Raw genomic sequence first — 24,750 nt, forward strand, 5'->3', positions numbered from 1 at the left:
AATATCCCTGCCTTAAGTAAAGTAATTTATTTTAGTTCCTCAACTTTTGGACACTTCACTTTATAAAAGTTGAATTTTACGAATAAATTCTTAGCTGACTTGATTTTTAGGCAAACTGACTTAAGGTGACATGTCCTGTTCTCAGCTGTAGACACCTAGGTGATCCGATAATGCCCTGTGTTAATTTCCTTTGTTATTATAGGCTGTTTATTCCAAGGTTGTCACAATCGTTCTTTTCACTTTTTGGTTAGAGTTAAAAATAGAGGATTTTATTATATAAGAATGGAATTGTCACTAAGAAGAGAAAAAAAAGAAAAAAAGACAGTCTTATTCTCTGCTTTGAGAAGAATGAATTAAATATCTTTTTTCTGTGTCAGTTTTATTATCTGTATTAGAAAACTTTTTCTTTTATATTCTTTATATGACATTTATGCCATAATGTACTTCAATTGTTTTTCTGTTTTCTTCACTTAATACTCCACTCACAGGATTACTGATGTCTGTTTTATCTTGGTGGGGCAGAATACATGAATAAATCAAGGAAGATTTACGGGCTTTTGGGATAAGTACTTAATCTCCTTTATTCATCATTGAATTGAAATATATACTCAATATATTCTATGTGACTGAAATATATACTCAATATATTCTATGTGACTGATGTGCTATATATTATCTCATTTAATGCTCTCAGTATCATACCCTATGAAGTAAGTGCTGTTTTTCTTATTCATGTGTGCATTCATTCATTCAACAGTTTTATTTTAGGAGTAACTGAATACTAGGTATTAAGAGATGAGCTAGGGTGAGCAAAATATAGACATGGCCATTGCTTTCATGGAGTTAACAATTTAGTAGGGATCATCTAAAAAATAAAAACACTAAAAATTAAGTGGGGTTAATCATATGATAGGACAATTACAGAATACAATGGGAACAACTAGCATGGACTTCTATCCTAGTCTACAAGCAATCTGAAGAAAAGGCTTCCTAGAATAAGTGACTTTTTAACAGAAACTAGAGGCATGAGTAGGGGCTAGACAGGAAAGAATGTTCTAGGCAAATGATTCCATGTCAGAAGTCCTGGAGTCTCAAGAGAGGAGAAAGTGCATCATGGCCAGAATAAAGGAGTACAAAGTCTGGGACACAGTGTGCCGGTTTGGATGTATTATATCCCCCCATATGCCATGTTCTTTGATGCAATCTTGTAGGGGCAGATGCATTTAGTCTTGATTAGGTTGGAACCTTTGGATTGGGTTGTTTCCAGCAAGATGTGACCCACCCAATTGTAGGTAATAACTCTGATTGGATTATTTCCATGAAGGTGTGGCCCCAACCATTCAGCCAGTGTCTTAATCAAATTCACTGGAGCCCTGTAAGAGCTTAGACAGAAGGAGCTCAGTGCTACGGCCAAGAAAGACATTTTGGAGATGGCCATTGAAAGCAGACTTTTGCTGACACTTTGCTCTAGAGAAGCTAAGAGAGGACGAAACACCCCAAGAGCAACATTTTGAAGAATGCACAGAAGCTGAGAGAGGAGCTAGAACAAAACCTGGGATCAGCAGATGCCAGCCACATGCCTTCCCATCCAACAGAGGGTTTCCAGATGCCACTGGCCTTCCTTTGGTGAAGGTATACTTGTGTTAATGCCTTAATTTGGACATTTTCATGGCCTTCAGACTGTAAATTTGTAACCAAATAAACTCCCTTTATAAAAGCCAATCCATTCCTGGTATTTTGCATAATGGCAGCATTAGCAAACCAGAATACACACTTAGGAACAGTTTAATAAAGGGTGTTGCAGCCTGTTTAAGAAGTTTGATAGCCACTATGCGGTTTTAAGCAGTCAAATGCAAGTGTTCCAGTCAGTTTTAGTTTGAATGGTCAATACAGTCTTACATGAATACAGAATTGTTGAAAGATTATACAGATTAATGTATAAAGGGTGACTTGGAGGCTGTTGCCCTTGCTCCAAACCAGAAGTGACAGTTGTTTGGACTCAGACTGTAATAGTGGGTGTAGTAGTCATGGTTCTCCAGGGAAACAGAACCAACAGGAGATGTTTTATATGTGTATATATAAAATGTAAATATTATGAGATTCATTATAGGAATTGGCTCACAGAACTTGGGGGGTGGGCAAGTCCAAACATCACAGGGCAGGTCACAAGCTTTGAACTCCAAGGAAAGTTTTTGATACTCTATGGGAAGCTGGCTGGCTGAAGTAGAGACAGAAATTCTTCTTTCGGATTACTGAAATCATCACTTCTCTCTTTAAGGCCTTAAGCTGATTGGATGAGACCTCTCATTGCTGAAGGCAGTCTTCTTTGTTGATTATAGATATAAGCTTCCATAGATGCAATCAACTGACTAATGATTTAAATCCACAAAATACCCTTACAGTAACAGTCAGGCCCGTGCTTGCATGACCAAACAATTGGACACCATAACCTGGCCAAGTTGACATGTGAACTTAACCATCACAGGTCATCCCTTGCCAACTTGGCATCCATGCATATCTCCTTAAACCATCCTTAATCTGTAAATAAAAACCATAACAGTCTTCTTTTCACCTAAAATAATTCAACTGGCCTGCATACAACCAGAAACACACTAAGTCTTTCCCCAGAAGAGGGTACAAGTCCTTGGATAATATTGACTCTTAAATTTCATATCCTATAACTTATATACTATGACATAAAGTTAATACAACTCACTTTATACAAAGATATTTACTTTTTATGTGTATATATTTACATATAATATAAACATATTCATAACAGAACAAAGAAGAATATTCATACCCATTAGAATCCTAGTTTCTGTACGTGGTCATATGGTCACAGCTTGTATTTATAGCTACTTTCTTCCACTACCCATTCCATGTTCCCTTTACCTTCAGCCAGCGCATCAGCTGGTCATGGTTCTTTGCCTGATGGGGTGACCCAAACGCTTATTCCTAAAATTTCTGGGCCGTCATCCTGCCTGAACTGGCCTGTTTTCTGAAAAGACTTCCCTTTCCTCATTGTGGGTCTATTTTTTGACTCTCTCTTTTTCTTCTATTGATTTGTGTTGCCATTTTTCCACAGGTACCACATGTCTTGTTTATTATAGCTTTAAAGAAATTCTTGAAATCATGGAGTTTAAGTTCTCCACATTTTTGCTTTCTTTAATAAATTGCTTTGGCTTTTCTAGGCCATTTATATTTCTACACAAATTTTAGAACCCCTTAATAAATTCCTACAATCACGTCTTCTGCAAATAGATGCAAATTGGTGTCTTCATTTTCAATAATTCTACCCTCTATTTCTATATCTTGCTTTATTTCAATTGCTAGAAATTCCGTAGTACAATGCTGAATAGAGTGGGCAGCCTTACATTGTTTCTGATCTTTGAGGGGGAGCCTTCAATATTTCATCACTTATTATATTGTCAACTATAGGTTCTTCATAGGCACCTTTTATCAAGTTGAAGTTCCCTTCTACTCTTAGATTGCTGAAAGTTCTACCATGAATGGCTTTTGAATTTTTCCAGATGCTTTATGTGTCAGTTGAAATAATTATGATTTTCTCTTTTATCCCTTAATACCCCTTAATATTCTACATGTCACTGATTTTTCCAATGTTAAACCAACCTTACATTTCTGGGATAAAGCCCACTTTTACATGATATATTATCATCAGTATATATTGATGAATTCAATTTGGTTGTAGTTTTTTACAGACCTGTGTCTATATTCATGAGGGAATCTTTTTTGTAATTTTTTTTCTTATAATATCTTTGCCTGCTTTAGGTATTAGGTTAATGCTGACTTCATAGAATGAGTTGGAATGTGTTCCTTCTCTATGTTCTGAAAGACTTTATGTAAATTTATTGTTATTTGTTCTTTGAATACCTAGAATTCACCAGTGGAATCATTTCAGTTTAAGGCTTTCTTGATGTGAAAGATTTGGGAAATGAATTCAATTTCTTTTAAGTAAATGGCTATAATGTTTGTTTGTTTCAATTTCTGTTAATTCAATATATTGTATTTTCGAGTAACATCCATTTTTTCTAAGTTGTCAGATGGTTGGTATGTGTGAAGCAGTTTGCGTCAACAGTATGTCTGGGAACACAGGTTCAGGGAACAACAGAGACTTTCAGGAAATGATCCCTTTATTGCACAGAATAGAGTCCAGAAAGTAAAGATTTCCCTGACTTACACAGCACAAAGAATCCAAAAGAGCAGGGGAAGAAGTCCCCTTATGACCAGTCTCCTGGGGTGGCTGAAAACTGCCCTGGTTCCAGGTCAATAGATGGCAGCTCTGCGTGCCCCAGGGGTGTAAGAAAAGAGAGACCAATCTATACTGTTTTTATCCACTGGAACCAGGAGGCCCTGCCCCTGAGGATTGCTGTTCTGATGAGCATCTGTGGCTACTTTTTCCCGGTTCCTGAGTTTGAGGTCTGGTGGGGGCCCTTTCATTAGATTTAACATCTCCCTCAGGTTGTGGAAGGGCATGCAATTGAAAGGGTGGGGGTAGCTGAAGGCCAGAGGGGAGAATGGCCACTTAGTGTGTTTGTGACTTCCCCAGAGAAGGAGGTGGGGATAGGTGAGATCTGGGTGACGGTCACTTAACAGTTATCGGTGATTTCCTGATTTCCCTAACAGCATGTGCTGCTTCATAATATCCTTTTATATTCTTATTAATATCTATAGGTCCCATAGTGATAACCCTTCTTTAATTCTTGATGTTGATCATTTGTGGTTTTTTCCCTTTTTGCTTTGACTATTCTAGCTAGTTTTAATTTTGTTAATCTTATCCAAGAACTAGCTTTCAGCTCTTCAATTTTCTCTGTGGTTTTTCAGTTTATATTTAATTGGTTTCAACTTATTTTTATTATTTCTTGCCTTTTACTTGCTTTAGGTTTATTTTGATCCTCTTTTTCTAGCTTCTGGTTGAGGAACCATAAGTCACTGATTTTCAACTCATCTTATTTTCAAATATAAACATTAAAAATTCTACTTTTCCCTTTATGTACTGCCATAGCTACATCCTACTACAATTTTCAAAACTTTATTTTTCAGTGATGTCAAACTTACAAGCCAATTGTAAAACAATACAAATCCCAAACATATCCTCCACCTGGATATCCATAGCCACAAACTTTTAATATTTTGCCACGTTTGCCATATAATTCTATCCCTCTATCCATTTATCTATCTCTCTGTTTATTTTCTAAACCTTTGAGAGTAGGTAATATACCTTAAGTTCCTTGAATGCTTAATAGATATGTGAACACTTCCTAAGAACAAGGATATTTGCTCATGTAATCTATACTTCATTTTTTTCATTTTCCTTGAATATGTAAATGTGTATCTTTCACAAAATTCAGGAATTATTCTGCTGTTATTCCTTCAGAGCTTTTTCTGCTCCATTTTCTTTCTTTTCTCTTCCAATTATATTATGTAAGGCCTTTTGTATTGTCCCACAAGTCTGTGAGACTGGTCGTTTTTCTACCATTTTTCTTTTTGTTTCTCAGATTATATAAATTCTATTTATCTTATATCAAATTTACATAATCTTTCTTCTGTCATCTCCAGTTATTACAAAGCATGCAGTGATGATTTTTCAGAATTTTAAAATTTAATTGAAAATTTTTTTTCTAACCATCTGCTGAGATTTTTCTTTTTATTTATTGCAAGCATATTTTCGTTCACCTCATTGACCATACATACAGTAGCTGTTTTAAGTCCTTGTCTGATACTTCTAACATCTAGGTCATCACAAGGTTAACAGCTTTTAGTTGTTTTTTTGTTTGTTTGTTTAAGTCCTTTCTTTTAGTTTCCTAGCTACTAAAACAAATACTATACAATGGGTTGACTTAACAAAGGGAATTATTATCTTATGGTTTCACAGACTGTACAAGGCTTGCTTTTTCAGGATTGGGACCTTCTGCCTGTCTGGTGTTCCTTGGGGGTTTTTGGCTTTTCTGTCACATGGCAGTATCCTCTCCTTTTTTTTTGGCCAGGTTCTTTTGTCTTCTGGCTTCTTTCTCCCATGGCTTTTTTTCTTCCATGTCCAATTTCCTTTGCTTATAAAGACTACAGCCATAGTAGATTAAAGCCCATCCTCCTTTGGTTTGGGGATTATAACTAGTAAAATCTTCAAAGATTCTATTTACTGATGGGTTCACACCCAGGAGTTGAGGCCTGAATATGCCTTTTTGGGGGGACATGATTCAATTCCAACATTCCTGAAAATACGTTAAGACTTTTCTGGTTTTTCATGTATTAAGTAATTTTATATTGTATCTGTAACACTGTAACGGTTACATTGTGGAATCTTTGGATTCTTTTGTATTCCCTCAGATAGTGTTTGTATTATTGTTTTAACAGGCAATTAATTTGGTCAGTTCAAACTACAAACTCACTCACCTTTGCAGTTGGCAGTGGTTCAAATCTCAGTTCATATTGCTTTTATTCTGTACTTTGTATGTGTGATTCAGGGTCAGTCAAAGATGTATAAATTTATACATTGAATTTGTGGTTTCTCTTCTCTGGCTTTCCCCTTTCTTGGGTTCCTCACTCAGTTTCCAGGATTCTTGGTTGCTCTGGCTCCTATCTCTGCTTCTTGTGGCAGACTGGCTATTGTAACCTGAGTCACCATTTGCTGCTGTGGTAACTACAGCTGCCCTCCAGTTAGAGCAACAAAAAGGAGAAATTTACTGCATGCCAGTCATTTCCTCCAAGTTTTGGCTCCTCTTCACAATATGCCTGCTTTTGTTCATTCTCCAGCGCCCTCATGTAATAGTTTTGTAGATTTTATCTTTAGTTTATGTTGTTATGTAAAGCAGGGACAGTTTATAGGGAAATTACTCCTCTGTATTGGAAATAGAACTCCTAGCCTCCTTTATTCCCCTTTCTATTATTAAGATTACAGTTGTTTCTGGTGTAGCTTTCTATCCTTAATGATATTATTATTATTACTAATATAATACACACAATAAGAAAAACAACCTACATTCATTCAGCATTTATTAACTGCCAAGTTCGGTTAAGTGCTTTTAGATGTGCTGTTTCATTTTACAAAGGTGGAACTCGGACTTGCCCTAGTCCATATAGATACTATGGGCAAAGTAGCGTAAGCAGTCCTATCTTTATCATGACACTAAACTTAAATATATATACATTTTACTTGGTGATTTACTTTACTTCTTCTGTTTTTCCTTTCTATTTAAAGTTTTGTACTTCTAATGAAATAAGTAATAATATTTATTTAAATAAATTTAAAGCCTTTTAAATGAATTAGTAGGTATTCATTTGATGGGTATTAGTAATCTTATTGCATTTATGATTATATTTTAAATGTTTATGTGGAAGAGGCAGTATTGTCCACTTAAGCAATTCTTGTCTGCATATGATCTATGGTCATGTAACTAAAAATTACCAAACATCAGTAACAACTTCTTTCTGCACTTGGATAAACAATCCCTCTTATCTAGTATTTTTAATCCTCTTTTTCTTTCCCTGTAACAGCATTTCAAATAGAGCTTTCTGTGATGGTGGAAATGCTCTGTATTTCCATTGTTGGGAACAGTCTCTGCAGACCTCTTGTGGCTATTGAGTACTTGAACTATGGCTAGTGCAATTGAGGAACTGGATTCTTAATTTTATTTAATTTAAATTTAAACAGCCACAAGTGGCTACTGGCTAGTATATGGACAGTGTGACTCTAAAGCATAGCACTCTAATGATTTACTTGACTTATTCAACTTAGTTAAATAATTATTTGGAGGTGACTTATGTAATGGATTTCATGTTAAGCCTGGTTTTGACTCCCTTTCTCAACACCAGCATCTTGTTTTACTTTTTAAACTTTTCTAATATATTTTATTTATTATATCATAGAGTTCCTCATCCTTTCAAACACAGAGTCAAAAATTCTTCTTAGCTTTTTACATTTACTCCTATATAAAAATATAAAACAAATGTTTTTTACCTGTTTGGTCACTGCTGTGGTTTTCATTTTTCCAATCTATGTACATTTTAAAATATAATTACATGTTTTTCCCCCAGGGAAACTGCCATTACAAACTATTGGTTGTGCTGGTTTCCTGAAGATTTCTGACCTGCAGTAATTTTCTGGGAAAATTATTTTTAAACTTGTCTATCTACTCCCCTCCTATTCCTTGCTTATTTTTAAATACTAGTAATCAGCACTAGTTGGTTGAGGTATTAAGTTACCCTTTTTTGTAGAAACACCATATAACTAAAAATCCTCACAATAAATTACTTTGTATAATTAATTGTCAACTATGGATGTGACCATTAACATACTGATTGTTTGTTGTTGTTTATTTTTTACTTTATCTGTTAATAATTTTCCAAATTATTTCAAAATATTTTGACTTCTATTTATCATTTCAGGATCACCAAACAATTTTGAGGGCATGGGCTGTGAAAGATTTTGCTCCAAATTGTCCTTTGTATGTCCAGATATTAAAGCCTGAAAATAAATTCCATATCAAATTTGCTGGTAAGTTTAGTCTCCAATGAGATACTTCTAATTTCTTCACATTCCCATTACAATTATAAGTCATTTCACTGAAGGTAATGACAATTTAATGCATTCATGATTGCACAGAACAAAAAGAATGTCCTTTTTTTCCATCTAGTTGCTGTAAGAGGATTTTTTACTTTATCATGTTGCAAGATAATATTCTGGGGTTGAGTCTTCAGATCTTTAAATAATTTGATGATTTTAGCAGCTGAAATTAATGGATACCTTAGTAAGCCTAAATGGAATAGTAATGCAGATTTGTACATAATATAGACACAGCCTTTAAACTCTGTATATAATAATTTATATTTACCTTTAAACATTTAGAAATATAATACTTTGCTATTGATTATTTTATACATGTGCAAGTTTCCCATGGAATAGAGTTGTATATTAAATATATATTTATGTGCATTTAAATAAACACAAGTTGAGGGTAGATTTTAAACAATTCCAGAAAAAAGTTACATATGAGGCTTATGCTTTGAACTTTAAGAAATTGAACAGTAAAATGGTATTAGATTGTTTTCTTAAATGCTTCTGTTTGAGAAAGAAATGCATTTTGATTTGGGCAGTGATTTATGTACTTTTTTTTTTTTTCAAATATAGCCACCTTGTTGTATAGGACAGCTTCAGAAGTCATTGAGGTGTAAATCATCTTAGCTACTTGTCAGCAAAACCTGTTTCCTTCAAAAGATGTGTTCTCATATCTTAACATGCTTACTTGTTAGTATATGATATTAAAAATTAAATATTTAAATAAAAAATTGAAAACACTGAGGAGTTTTTAAATAATCCTGTGAAAACCATGAAATGCTGGCTATTCAGTTTGCTCTGTAGTAGAGCTGCTAGCTTTCCTACCAATGCCATCTTCAATTTTTTCCCAAAATATATAGCAAACAACCTAAATCAATGGTTCTCAATCCTTACTGAATATTAGTATTTCCTTGTAAGACACTTTAAAGTACTGATCCCAGAGATTCTGTTTTAAATAGTTTGAGTTGGTGCCAAGGCTTGATTATTTTTTCCAAAGCTTTTGGTTATTCTAGTATACCAGAGCCAGGATTGGGAAGTACTGACTTACATTTTACCTATATTTCACATCACTTTAAAGTAGGCATTTTATTTCTGGTATTGGTCAAGTGTTGGCTCTAGGCTCATTTAATTTTTTAAGATAGTTTTATTGAGATATAGTCATATACCCTGCTATCATCCACAGTGTATAATCAACTATTCACAGTACTGTCATATAGTTGTGCATTAATCACCAGAATCAAGTTTTGAACATTTCCTTAATCCAAAACTATTTTTCATTTAGTTTTTGTCCACGTTTTTCTATGCATCTGTCTATACGCTGGGCAAAGGGAGTAAGAGCCACAAGGGTTTCACAATTACAGTCACACCATGTAAGCTACATAGTTAGGCAATCGTCTTCAAGAATCAAGGCTACTGGGTTGCAGTTCAACAGTTTCAGGTATTTCCTTCTAGCTATTCAATATAGTAAAAACTAAAAAGGGATATCTATATAGGGCATAAGAATGCCCTCCAAAGTGACATCTAAACTCCATTTGAAATCTCTCAGCCACTGAAACTTTGTTTCATTTTGCTTCTCCCTTTTGGTCAAGAGGATTTTCTCAATCCCATGATACTGGGTCCAGGCTCATCCCCAGGAGTCATGCTCATGTTGTTAGGGAGATTTATACTCCCGGGGGTCATGTCCCACATGGGGGATAGGCAGTGGGTTCACCTGCCGCATAGACTTATAGAGAGACCACATCTGAGCAACAAATAGGTTCTCTGGGGAGACTCTTAGGCACAATTATAAATAGGCTCAGCCTCTCTTTTGCAATAACAAGTTTCATGCCCCAAGATCGAGGACTCATCCTTCCAAACCGTTAGTCATCAAAGTCTGTGAGAACACGCGTAACAACCCAGGTGGGGACATCTAACATTTCTGCATTTTTTCTCCATTTCCCCAGGGGCACCCTGCAAATATATCCTCATTCTCTGCCCAGATTACTTTGGGATGTATCAGAATTTCACACTATACTGTAAAAACCTACCAGATCTCTCTTCCTATTCAAAGTTCCCCATAATTATGGTGTTTAAATAAACTGACCATACAAGTTAAATTATTTAGTGGACTGCAAAAAATATATATCCTGCACCAAATAAACATTTCTTCCCTTTGTCCCACACAGAAGTTAAGTTTTAAAACACAATCAATATTGTCCTTTACCCTTTGGCCTGATGTGACTTAGTCCAAACCAGATCTGCTTCATTCATATCTCTAATTGAGATCTGAAATTTTTTTCAGCTTTTTTAATGGTTGTTTATGAGGTAATACTGACATCATAGCTGCTGAGCTCTAGCTCAGAGTTTCAGATGTCACACAGATACCCAAAGTTCCAGAGATCGACCAGTTTATATGCAGAGAGTTCAGCATTTCAGAATTTAGAGATAACCATTATGACTCAGGAACATCTGTGACTGCTGTAAGAGCTTACAATCTATGGACCATTACAATAAGCATTCCCCTGATAAGCTGTGCTCTAAGATTCAGTTCTCGGAGTTTACACATTATAGTTAGTCCATATTAGTGGACATTTAGTCACCTTCATTGACTAAATTATACAGTCCCAGTCTTTATTGTCTATCTTTCCTTCTGGTGTCATACTTGCTCGTAGAATTCCTCTTTCAGCTTTACTCACAGACATCTTTGGTCAGTGTACTTATAATATTGTGCTACCATCACACAATATTATGCTATCCGTTTCTGGATCTATACACTCAATCCTGTTAAACTTCAGCATCAAATGCCCGATCTCTATCCTCTATCTGCTGATAACCTGTGTTCTCAGCTTTTGACTCTCAAAAGTTTACTCTTAATGTTAGTACGTATTAGTGAGACCACACAGTATTTGTCGTTTTGTTTCTGGATAACTTTGCTCAACATAATGCCCTCAGGGTTCATCTTTGTTAATATATGTTCCATGACTTTGTTCTGTCTTACAGCTGCATAATTTCCATCATGTTTATATACCATAGGTTGTTTATCCACTCATCTGTTGATCACCATTTGGGCTGTTTCCAACTCTTGGCAATTGTGAATAATGCTGCTATAAACATCAGTTTACAAATGTCCATTTGTGTTTTTGCTTTCAGTTCCTCTGGAGTATATAACTAGTAATGGAATTGCTGGATCATATGGCAATTCTATACTTAGCTTCCTGAGGAACCACCACACTACCTTCCAGAGTGGCTGCACTATTCTATATTCCCACCACAGTGAATAAGTGCACCTCTTTCTCCACATCCTATCCAGCACTATGATTTTCTGTTTTATTGATAATGGCCATTCTAGTAGGAGTGAGATGATATCTCATTGTGGTTTTGGTTTGCATTTCCCTAATAGCCAGTGAAGTTGAGCATCTTTTCATATGCTTTTAAGCCGTTTATATTTCTTCTTTAGAAAAGTGTCTGTCCATGTCTTTTCCCATTTATTAATTGGGTTGTTTGTCTTTCTGTTGTTGAAGTGTAGGATCTCATTATATATTCTGGACAGTAAACTCTTATCTGATATGTGGTTTCCAAATATTGTCTCCCATTGTGTAGGCTGCCTTTTTACTTTACTGACAAAGTCCTTTGATGTACAAGAGTGTTTAATTTTGAGGAGCTCCTCTTTATCTATTTTTCTCGTGCTTTGGATGTAAGGTCTAGGAAACCACCTCCCATCACAAGATGTTTAAGATTATTTCCCTACATTTTTTTCTTAAAGTCTTATGTTCTTAGAGCTAGTGTGTAGGTCTTTGATCAACCTCAAGTTAATTTTTTGATAAGGTGTGAGATAGGAGTCCTCTTTCATTCTTTTGGATATGGATATCCAGTTTTCCAAACACCAGTTATTGAAGAATCTGCTCTGTCCCAGTTGCTTTGGCTTGACTGCCTTGTCAAAGATCAATTGTCCATAGATGAAAGGGTCTATTTCTGAACACTCAATTTGATTCCATTGGTTAGTATATCTGTCTTTATGCCAGTTCCTTGCTGTTTTGACCACTGTAGCTTTGTAGTATGCATCAAAGTCAGGTAGTGTGATGTTCTCCCCTCTACGTGGGATCAGACACCCAGGGGAGTGAATCTCCCTGGCAACGTGGAATATGACTTCCGGGGAGGAATGTAGACCTGGCATTGTGGGATGGAGAACATCTTCTTGACCAATAGGGGGAAATGAAAGGAAATGAAATAAGCTTCAGTGGCAGAGAGATTCCAGAAGGAACCATGAATTCACTCTGGTGGGCACTCTTATGCACAATATAAACAACCTTTTTTAGGTTCTAATGAATTGGAGTAGCTAGCAGTAGATACCTGAAAATATCAAGCTACAATCCAGAACCCATGAATCTTGAAGATGATTGTATAAAAATGTAGCTTATGAGGGGTGACAATGGGATTGGGAAAGCCATAAGGACCACACTCCCCTTTGTCTCGTTTATGGATGGATGAGTAGAAAAATGGGGGAAGGAAACAAACAAACAAACAAAGGCACCCAGTGTTCTTTTTTACTTTAATTACTCTTTTTCACTTTAATTGTTAATTCTTATTATTTTTTTGTGTGTAGTAATGAAGGTGTCAGGGATTGATTTTGGTGATGAATGTACAACTATGTAATGGTACTGTGAATAATCGATTGTACGATTTGTTTTGTATGACTGCGTGGTATGTGAATATATCTCAATAAAATGAATGAAAAAAAATCAGGTAGTGTGAGACCTCCAACTTTGCTCCTCTTTCTCAAGATATTTTTGGCTATTTGGGGCTCCCTGCCCTTCCAAATAAATTTGGTTGTTCATTTTTCTATTTCTGCTACATAAATTGTTGGGATTTTAATTGGTATTGCATTGAATCTATAAGTCAGTTTAGGTAGAATTGACATCTGAACTGTATTTAGTCTTCCAATCCATGAACACAGTATGTTCTTCCATTTTTTTAGGTCCTGTTTGATTAATTTTAGCAGTTTCTTGTAGTTTTTTCTTGTAGTTTTGTTGTCTTGGTTAAGTTTATTCCTAAATACTTGATTCTTTTAATTGCTATTGGAAATGGAAATTTTTTCTTGATTTCCTCCTTCTGTTGCTCGTTACTAGTGTATAGGATAACTACTGATTTTTGCATGTTGATCTTTTAGTCTACCACTTTGCTGTATTCATTGATTAGCTCTAGTAGCTTTACTGTAGATTTTTCTGGATTTTCTACTTACAGGATCATGTCATCCGCAAACAATGAAAGTTTTACTTCTTCCTCTCCAGTTTGGATGCCTTTTCTTTCTTTTTCTTGTCTAATTGCTCTAGCTAGAACTTCAAGCACAATGTTGAAAAACAAATCCTTTGTTTGAAATCTTTTGTTGTCTAAGCATATGGCTTCCTTGATACTGCAATCAGATTTTTCCCAGGCCAGACTGGCCCAGGCCTCAGAAGGAAGCGTAATCAGTATCAAGCTTACCTGAGGAACAGGTTGTCTGACTTTCCCACAAGGCCTCTAGACTCTGTGCTTTTCCTATCCTGCTCAGCAGGTGGCACTTGTCAGCCTGCAGCTCCCCACCAGTGTAAAGCGATACAGTCCCTTTCATTTACAGTGGACCCTGTCCTGGCCAGGAGCTGAGGGTGTCAGAAGCCAAGCTTAAGTTGTATCTGGTCGTTTCTTCCCACCAACCCCCCAGGCCTTGGGGTCTGAATTCTCTGAGAGAGGGCCACCACTTTAGCTGGGCCCCACCCCCTTTTCTTAGGGAAGATACACACCCCAGGGAGTTATCTTCTACACTGGAATTCCTCCTTTGTCTCTCTGACTCTGTTAACTCCACCCTTGCCTGGGTCAACACTGACAGTTGAAAATGCCTGAGGCTTTCTCTAATGAGTTGCTTAGAATGAGAGGAAAAAAAAAGGAAAAAGAGCAAAAGCCCCTTTTCAGAGCCAGTCCCCAGCCAATCAGTTTCACCTGTCAGCTGGTGTTTGTACCCAGTTTTCTATGCCCTTTTACTTGGGACACAGCCATTTTCCGGTATTCTGAGCTCAGCCATCTCCAAAGTCCTCTGTTTTTTATTTAGTTATGTATCTTTTTTTTTCTTTAGCCCTGCCTCCTCTCTGCTGAGAGAAACCTCAGATTCCTGCTTGCTCAGGGCTTATCTGTGTTTGTAGCTCATATTCAGCAGTTCAAATTTGCTAAATTAAAACTGCAGTTGGAGTTTGGTTAAGCTACCTTCCCTTGCTCCTGGCAGGAACTGCTTCTTTCTCCCACAATGAAGTTTTGCAACTCAGCCTGCCATGTCAGCGGGAGGGATGCTGGTTCTGCAGTTTTACTTACAGTTTTTATGCTGCAATCTCAGCTGTTCTACCCATTCCTGACTGTTGCACGATGTGTGAACCGTCTCGAATGTCTCCCAACAGTTGTTCAACACCTCTCTATGCTGCCATATTGCCCCAATCCTAGGCTCATTTAATTTTAACACATATATATGCTTGAATAAATATTTATTAAGCTACTAAAGTATATACTAATCTAGCTTTATATCCACTGTGGTAGATTCTGGGCATAAAATAGTGATAGAAGTGACATGTTTTCCAGAAAATGATTTGCTATGACAGTTTTTTTTTTTTTTTTTTAATGGAGGCAGTAATGACATGGGCACTTGCCAAATCCTGGAAATATGAGTTTACATTTAAGTGTCACCACTTAAGATTTACATAAGCAGCTTAGAATTCTGAACCCTAGTTTCCTCATCTGTAAAATGGTTGTAAAGTATATGATGTTTCTATTCTGTTGATTAGAGTTAGCAGCAAGAACTAAATAAGTAATGTCTTAAACCTGTGAAGTGTTCAATAAATGGATGTCGAATCTGAATCTTAAAACAATATGTGTTTGGGAAGACAGTTTGTAATTGTGAGTTTGTTATAACTAAAATACGGAACAGACTTCAATTTTTTCCCCTTTTTTAGCAAAACATTTGTATCCTCCCACAGATAGATCAAACTCACTGAAATAGTCTACTTTTACAAACCAGAAACTACAGAGATTTTTTACATTGATTCTTTTTCAAATTGTTATTCTGCCATTATTATGATATAGACATTGGAATGGATAGATTCTTTAAATTCTATCACAATAGTTTTTCTCAATTTTTGTCATTAATGCCACCTGTTGAAATTCTTTTTAATAGCAACTGCACTATTTTATGGCTAAGATTACATCATCTTCAGGAAGCTTTTTTTCTATTATGAAAAGAAGAAAGCACCCTTGTTTCTTTAAAATGCTATAACAAGAGTTTGGGGTGATGGATAAGGCTGCTAAACCAATATAATAGATGTTATCTCTCAGCATGACATAAAAAAGATCATGGATTTTACCAAAGCCAGTGCATCAAATTGTCATTTAGGTTTTGTGGTAGAAGTTAAAATAATGGTTCCTCATGAACCATGCTTCCTGTTTCCATGTCCTGTTGTGATGTGACTGCAGCTCTTTCTGTGAACTGATGGAATCTGTTTCCCCATTTACAAGCTAGCTTTATGACTTACTTTGACTAATAATCAAAGGTGACAGAAGTTAGATTTTATGACTTATGAAGCTAAGCCTTAAAAGAGCAAAGCTTCTGTTTTCCCTTTGTTGGAAGACTGCCCTGAGACTGCATGAAAGAAAGTGAGTTTAGCCTCCCAGAGGATGAGAGACCACCTGGAAAGTAAGGCACCCATCCCAGGCATCCCACCTGAATCTAGCTCCCGGCTTACTTACCAGCCCACCCAAAAAATCATGCTGACCCACAGAACTGTGAGAAATAAAATGGTGGTTAAGTCTCTAGGTTTAGTGGTGGTTGTGGCGCATGGTTTGTAATGAAATAATGATTTCTTTAATTTTAAATCATACTCACTTGATAATATTCATCATATTCTTAACTTGTATTTTCATGAGTATTAAATAAGCATGATTCCAAAAATCATGTTTTAATTTCTATTTGCTTAAAGTCTCTTCAATTTACCCTAAATTTTGAAAATCCAACAATAATCATAATTTATGTTTTCTTTTAATGTAAATCCATGTTATTAAAATATGAACAAATAAGAGAAACTTCAAAATTTGATTTATAAATACATAAAATATTACAAGGCAAAAACACTTTAGAAATCTAGCAACTATTTCTTTATGCGGAATTACCGTTCATATGTTTTATGGATCAATATCTCTTGAACAAAATGACCATAGACCTTCATTAACATAAAGTGGTACTACGGCTTATTGACACTATTAATAACAATTAAAATGAACTCTACACTTTGTTCAGATCCATAGGGTAAAAGTCCACATGGATGTGATTTCAGCAATAGAAAAAATATACCCTTATTCATATAACTAAGAGAGGAAGGTAAAAATAGTAAGGCTAAAGATAGATGAAAAGAATAAAATGCTCAGTAGGAGTACAATTACATTAAGAATTTTCTGAATATTAATCCAAGGATACCCAAATTATATTGATAGATTCAAGTGACATAAAAATATACTTTGAAGATAATTGGATTATTTTTATCACCACAAATTTCCTATGTAGAATAGAAAATCAAATTTGCTCATAGAGAAACAAATTTTACTCTCAGCAAGTTGACTTTTTAAATAAATTTGTCAAAATAAAGTGATTAAAACTGCAGACTCTAGAATGAGATGTTCCTGGGTTAACTCTTTTTTTTTTTTTTTTTTTAATTCAGTTTTATTGAAATATATTCACAAACCATACAGTCATCCATGGTATACAATCAACTGTTCACAGTATGATCATATAGTTATGCGTTCATCACCACAATCTATTTCTGAACATTTTCCTTACATCAGAAAGAATCAGAATAAGAATAAAAAATAAAAGTGAAAAGAGAATACCCAAACCATCCCCCCATCCCACCCTATTTGTCATTTAGTTTTTACTCCCATTTTTCTACTGATTTTTTTTCAATTTTTTAACTTTGTTTATCAAAAAATTAAAAACAAACAGGCAAACAACAGCCAAAAAAACCCCACAACATTTCAAACAAAGCAATGGATTAAGGAAAACAAATAACCTAAAATAACTACTTTGCTTCCAATATGTTCCTACCATACCCCAAGAAAATTAATAAACCATGTCCAAACAGAGGAGTAAGAAAACAAATAATCTAAAATAACTACATTGCTTCCAACATGTTCCTACCATACCCCAAGAAAATTAGCAACCCCTAAGAAGACAAAGGAATAAGAGAAAAAAAAAACCTAAAATAACTCTATTGCTTCCAACATGATCTTACTATATCCAAGAAAGTTTACAAACCATAATCATTCCTGAGCATTCCCATAACATTGAGATTACCCTCCATAGTTTATCTGTTCTTATTAGATTATCATTCCCCCTCCACTAATTGGTATCTCTAGGTCCCCTACATTCTACAGTATAAAACATTGTACATTTTTCACAGAATTCACATTAGTGGTAACATACAATATCTCTCTTTTTGTGCCTGGCTTATTTTGCTCAGCATTATGTCTTTTTTTTTTTTTTTTTTTTTTTTAAATCTTCATTTTATTGAGATATATTCATATACCACGCAGTCATACAAAACAAATCGTACTTTCGATTGTTCACAGTACCATTACATAGTTGTACATTCATCACCCAAATCAATCCCTGACACCTTCATTAGCACACACACAAGAATAACAAGAATAATAATTAGAGTGAAAAAGAGCAATTGAAGTAAAAAAGAACACTGGGTACCTTTGTCTGTTTGTTACCTTCCCCTATTTTTCTACTCATCCATCCATAAACTAGACAAAGTGGAGTGTGGTCCTTATGGCTTTCCCAATCCCATTGTCACCCCTCATAAGCTACATTTTTATACAACTGTCTTCGAGATTCATGGGTTCTGGGTTGTAGTTTGATAGTTTCAGGTATCCACCACCAGCTACCCCAATTCTTTAGAACCTAAAAAGGGTTGTCTAAAGTGTGCGTAAGAGTGCCCACCAGAGTGACCTCTCGGCTCCTTTTGGATTCTCTCTGCCACTGAAGCTTATTTCATTTCCTTTCACATCCCCCTTTTGGTCAAGAAGATGTTCTCCGTCCCACGATGCCAGGTCTACATTCCTCCCCGGGAGTCATATTCCACGTTGCCAGGGAGATTCACTCCCCTGGGTGTCTGATCTCCTGGGTTAACTCTTATCTTGCTATTTGTTAATTGCATGGCTTCAGGCTTCTTAAGCTTGAGTTCTTCAATTTGTAAAATGGGGAAAATAAGATAAATTACCCCATAGAATTGTTGTGATTAAAAAAATAGAAACAATCCAAACACTCAGCAAATATTCTATAAATGATTGCTGTCAAAGCGATTGTTGTTATTACTATATCAAGTGCTTATTTCTAATCCTCATAACAAATACATGTTATCCTTGTTTCCAGGAAAAGAAACTGTGGTTTGTCAATGTTTTACCAACAGCTTATTACAGGCATTCAAAAAGCACCTAATTCTGAGTTCATATACATTTTTTCCACAGGATAGAAGAAGAAAAATAACTCTCCAACTCATTTTATGGTGCTAACAAAACTTGAAACAAAATTCATTAAGGGGAGTATGATAAATGACATTTAGAGACCAATTAAATTAAAATAGTTGAAAAATTAGGTATATTAGTAAAATAAACCAAATGATATGTTTAAAAATAATGTAACATCAGCATGTTCAAATTATTTCAGAAATAGATTATCATATCAAAGAAGAAAAATCATATTGTCATCTCAATGGATGTAGAAAAAGCATTTGAGAGACGATTCAGCATCCATTCAAACACACACACACAAACATACCCACACAAAACAAAAATAAACAAGCTAACCAAAAAAATCAACAACAGCAACAACAAAAAAACTGTTGGAAAGCTAGGAATAAATAAGACTGTCTTAACTTAAGGCAAGTTATCTCCACGTTAATCTAGAGAAGAAAAATCATATTTGATGGTCACATGTTGAAACTTTATCCTTAAGTTTATGTACAAGACAAGGATGCCTATTAAACTACTTTACTCAGCATTTTCCTAGAAATCCTAAGAAGTTCAGTAAGGCTAGAAAAATAAATAAATAAAGGGAATAACCATTGAAAAATGAGAAGTAAAATTGCAATTATCCAGATATAAGATTCTCTATAAAGAAAATTATTTTTTTCCTATATACCCTTTCCTTAGGGGGTTTTATCCACTTATATGATTTCCAAAATTAGATCTCTCCCTCAATGTCCACCATGAGCTCCAGTCTTGTGTTTCTAACTTCATAGTCAATATTTCCCACTAGGTTTCTAACAGCCATTTCAAAATTAATACATCTCGATTACTTTAGTTATTTTTAAAAAGTGGTTTCTGATTTATTACATTGTGGTAAATAATGTGATTAATAAAATAGTCAGTGATTGGTTGAGACTTCCTTTGTTTCCTAGAACGTGGTCAATTTTTTAAAGACTGTTTCATATTTGCTTAAAAGGAATGTGCAATTTCTGTATGTTACGTGCAGGATTCTATGTATTTGTACCTATTAAATAAAACTTATTAATTGTGTTACTCAAAAAAAAAAGTTAATACATCTCAAAATAGTTGTTTGTTTTTGCTTACACAGACCTGTTTCTCCCTCAGTCTTCCTTGCACCATCAACTTAGATTTCAAGGGACAAACCTGAGTCATTTTTTTTTTTTTTGTCCTTTGCATCTAATCCATCATAAGAGCCTATAGATAACTTGTTCTGAATATCTCAGCACCAGTCACTGCCACAATTGTAGTCCATGCTGCAATCATCTCACACTGAGGCCATTACAAATGCCCCCTTTCATTTTTTCCCTGGCCATTCACAAATTGTATCTGCAAGTCTACTATTGCTCTTTACATTCTCTACCACATTGGCAGTTGTGGCTGCTGTTTGTGTATGATAGTAGGGAACTATCACATCCTCACACCCAATTGTCAGCCCCAAAGCACTAGTCTTCTCTTTCCAGTACATGGATACCTCCATTTTTTACAATATCATTATTTTTAAGGGATTCTTTTTTTATGGATTACTTTTTGTCACCTTCTGTAGTTCCTGAATTCAAATGGAAGTAGAGCTTTGGTTATGGTAAGTCTCCTTTCCAGTCAGAAACATTTTTACCAATATGTAACAATATTTTTAGAAGAAGGTAATACTGAACTGGTGCTGAAACACATGACAGGGGTAATGGCAGTGTTCCATACCTATGACTAATATAAAAATGTGGTTTTATAACATCTTGAATTCTCTGTCAACCTCTTGTGGAATTAAATTCTAACCAAGCTTCTCCAAGGTCAAATAACTGATCTGAAATCACCTGGGAAAAAAAAGTATGTCACCATATTGTTGACACTCATTAATCTTTTAAAGTGATAAATTGTGTTCTTCCAGTTGCAAAACCATGATTTTTTTAAAAAGGCAAAAATATATAGTAGTTCTGTTTTCAGGCTTGTTTCAGTACCTCAAAATTTAATCAGAATTAAATCAAGCACATATTTCCTTCTCCACCCTACATTTGAAAAATTTTTAAAAAACAAGCATCCAGTAAAAACATATACTTTACTATGAAGAAAACTCTTTTATTGAAAAACCTCGAATGGCCTTCAAGGATAAACCGTGTTCTCCAATTAATCAGTTGCATCTAAAAGAACTTTTCTGTGTATCTCCTAGTAAAATGAAGATACTCAGAAAATCAGTAGGAAGTGAAGCCATATTATAGCAGTAAATAGTTATATTTAGGTTAACAGTCTGTCTTCCCTTCCTTGAGAAAATGTTGTGTCATCTGTGAGCTGTCAGTTACTTTTGCTTCTTCATCTAATTTTTTTAAAAGTATTGGGTCCTGTGAAAATTTCCCACTTCATTTTAATGGGTAGAAGAAGACATAAAAATAAGTTTAATGAATGTGTCATCCGTAATTAGGAGTAAGGACTGGAAAACCAATCCAAAGGTGAAATTGTAACTTATCTATGAATTTTATTTTCCATGATTTGATTATATTGTGTTCATGTGAGAATTATAGTTCATGAATGAAAAAAGAAAGAATCATGTCTCAGTAGTAAAGCTTTAACTGAATGAAATACTTGCAACTAAAACTTGCCTAGAAAAATGAATCATTATACTACAACAGTAGGTGTTAGTTCTGGGAATTTACTAATGTTTTCATTTGTAAAAAGAGGCTTAAAATACAGACAAAAGTAAATTCCTTTTTCCCAATATCATTGACAATGTTGTGTAAACATTTATCTTTCTTACAGTATAGTCATTATTACCATTATAAAAACAGTACTGTCTCAAATATGTGTGTGTATGTCTCAAATATGACTCAAATATGTGCGTGTGTGTGTGTGTGTGTGTGTCTGTGTGGTGTCTTTAGTGAGCCTACTTAGGGAAAATGTCAGCCTTAGAGGAATGATTTGCACAAAAAATAAAGTCTTGTTCAGCTTAACTTCTATTTTTTTTTTTTAACGAAGCACCAGACATCCTGACGCCTAACTTTTTCCTACCCAGAAAAGAGAGCTGAAAAATATTTCCAAGTGATGTAAATATTGGAAATTATCTTGGCTGTCACTAAATAACTTCTGTATGTGCAAGGCTTGATTTTGACCAAATGGTGAAGTGTAAGGTTTTTTTGCTGAGTAATTTCCCCTCTTCCCATATCACACCCACACAGACTTAATTTTATACTTCATTCTTACAGTAATACAATGCTTTGAATTCCTGTACTTTTAATAAATGAAACACTGAATTTTATAAAATCCTCCTTTTTTAAATGGAACTCTTTTTCCCTTTGATTTTTATCTTGTCATTATGGAGCACATTTGCTTAATCTGTTTCTCTGTGTGCACAGTCATTTAAACACACACATCTACAAACAACACACACACATTTGTACTGTAGCATGCATTTTCTAAGAATATGGACTTTCTGTTACATATTGACAATACCATTTTAATCCATAAGAGAATTAACAGTAATTCCATTGATCTGGTTCGTATTCAAATGTGTCATTTGTCCCCAAAATGTCTATTATAGATGAACTTTTTACATCAAGGCTTTTTACTTTTCATAGTATTTTTTCTTTCTTATTTTTTATTGAAATAATTTTAGATTTCAGAAGAGTAGTAAAGATAGTACAGAAAGTTCTTATATACCCTTCACACAGCTTCTCCTAATGTTAACAAATTAGATAACCATGGTCCATTTAATCAAAACTAGGAAATTAACATTGGTATAGATTATCTTTAAAATGAAATATTTTGTTGGATTTATTTCCTCCTTACAAAATAGAAGCTTATTTGTTCTTCCTTTTTACAGCATTTAAGATTTTAATATGTCAGTCTGTTAAACAGCCAGACAAACTTTCCTGCTTGTTCTCTTTGATACTTGATTAAATTGCCTCTGAACATTAGGTATTTCAAGACATTGTCTTACAGGCCACCTACAATTTAGTTAATTCAAAGCTTCTTTATATTTTCCTCCATTTATTTTCTTATAGTTGTATAATTCTCAAAGAGTCAATTACCTGCTTCTGAAAACTAGAGTAAAACATTTCTTCTGTCTTTGGAAAGTGCCAGGTATATTCTATCATATCTTAGACCTATGATTTTTCTGTCTGTCAAGTGGATCCTTGATATAAATACTTTATTAAGAAGGCCACAGTTGTCCCCTTTCATTCTCAAGTCACTCATTCAATGCCTTTTTTTTTTTTCAGCACCGCTGTGAGCCATCGGTGGTTCTAGACACTAGGGACATAGTAATGAACAAGATGGGCCAGCTGTCCATTTCAGCTTGGGGTCCTTTTCCAAGCCCGTTCGTTGTTGACAGGTTTCAGTCCCTTGCAGCATAACCTTCCCTTTCATTAACCAAAAATCAACTGAATTGTCTTTGTGATAGATGGCAACCCAATCACAGGAGTGTAATATCATCATATTCACTTACACTGCCCACACTTAAAGAGAGAGGATTCTACAGGGTGTGTACACCAGTGAGCAGGAATCTTGGTGGCCATTTTAGAATTTTCCCTACCACAATATCCTTGCAAAGCTTAAAAACAGGATTTCAAGGTGTTAGCACATTTTTAAAAAAAGAAAACAAATTCAAGCTTTGTAGAAAATGACATTAACATTGGCCAATATCTATTCCAAATTACTTCATATATCAAAAAACAGTAAATTTTAACCTATGGTAATTAAGGAAAAAATCAAACCAACCCTGTACAGACTTGCTTTCAGAAAATAAAGGAGCAGGGAATAATTTCCTACTGACTTTATGAAGCCAACATTATTTGATTAGGCCAAAGCCAGACAAATATACCTTAATAAATCTCAACAAAATATTAGCAAATAAAATTTAACAATGTATAAAAAGAATACATCATGACCAAGTGAATTTATTCCAAGATGCAAGGGCAGCTTTACATTTAAAAATCAATATGTTTCACCATATTGATACAATTAAGGGGTAAAAGAACAATATGATCACTTCAATGATAAAAGCATATGATAATCAATATGCATTCTTAAAATTTGTCATTGGAAATAAAGGGAAACTAAGATCATACTTTTTTCATCCTCAATAGTCATAGGCTAAATTCATTTCTCTAGTATTGAGAATACACATCAGACACTTTGAAAAACTGACAGTCGAATTCTAAAATTGATAGGAAAATATAAGAAAACTGTAATAGCCAAATAATTGTGAAAAGGAAGATCCATGTTGAGGAACTTTCAGTTACCAGTTTAAAGATTTATTCTTAAGCTCCAGAAATCAAGGCAGCATGGGATGACCATAATGATGGACAATTAGATCAGCAAGACAGGGTAGAGTCCAGAAGTAGACCCACCTATATATGGTCAATTGATTTTCAATGATAGTATTTTCAACAAATAGCTCTACCAACTGAATATCTAATTGGAAAAAAAGAAATGCAACTTGAGTCTTACCTAACACCGTATACTAAAAATTAGCTCAAAATGAGATCATAGACCTAAATGTAAAAAGTAAAACTCTGCAAACTTCTAAACAAAAACAGGAAAAAATCTTCGTGAACTTGGGTAGCAAAGATTTCTTACATGGGACACAAAAACTCACAAGCCATGAAAGAAAAATAAATTGATAAATTGCCCTTCATTAACATTGAAACTTGTGC

At 34.8% G+C, this 24,750-nt stretch overlaps 1 protein-coding gene across 4 annotated transcripts in view; it reads left to right on the top strand.

Annotated features, from left to right (window-relative positions):
* The window catches only part of KCNT2 (potassium sodium-activated channel subfamily T member 2), a 446,059-nt gene that overhangs the window by 225,890 nt on the left and 195,419 nt on the right, over positions 1 to 24,750 (top strand). For all 4 annotated transcript variants that reach the window (XM_037825119.1, XM_037825122.1, XM_037825120.1 and 1 more), the window contains one exon: positions 8,407 to 8,515. In XM_037825119.1, coding sequence (XP_037681047.1) covers positions 8,407 to 8,515 — 109 coding nt within the window. The remainder of the gene's footprint in view (positions 1 to 8,406; positions 8,516 to 24,750) is intronic.

Source organism: Choloepus didactylus, chromosome 2, assembly GCF_015220235.1.
Source record: "Choloepus didactylus isolate mChoDid1 chromosome 2, mChoDid1.pri, whole genome shotgun sequence".
Lineage (NCBI taxonomy): Eukaryota > Metazoa > Chordata > Mammalia > Pilosa > Megalonychidae > Choloepus > Choloepus didactylus.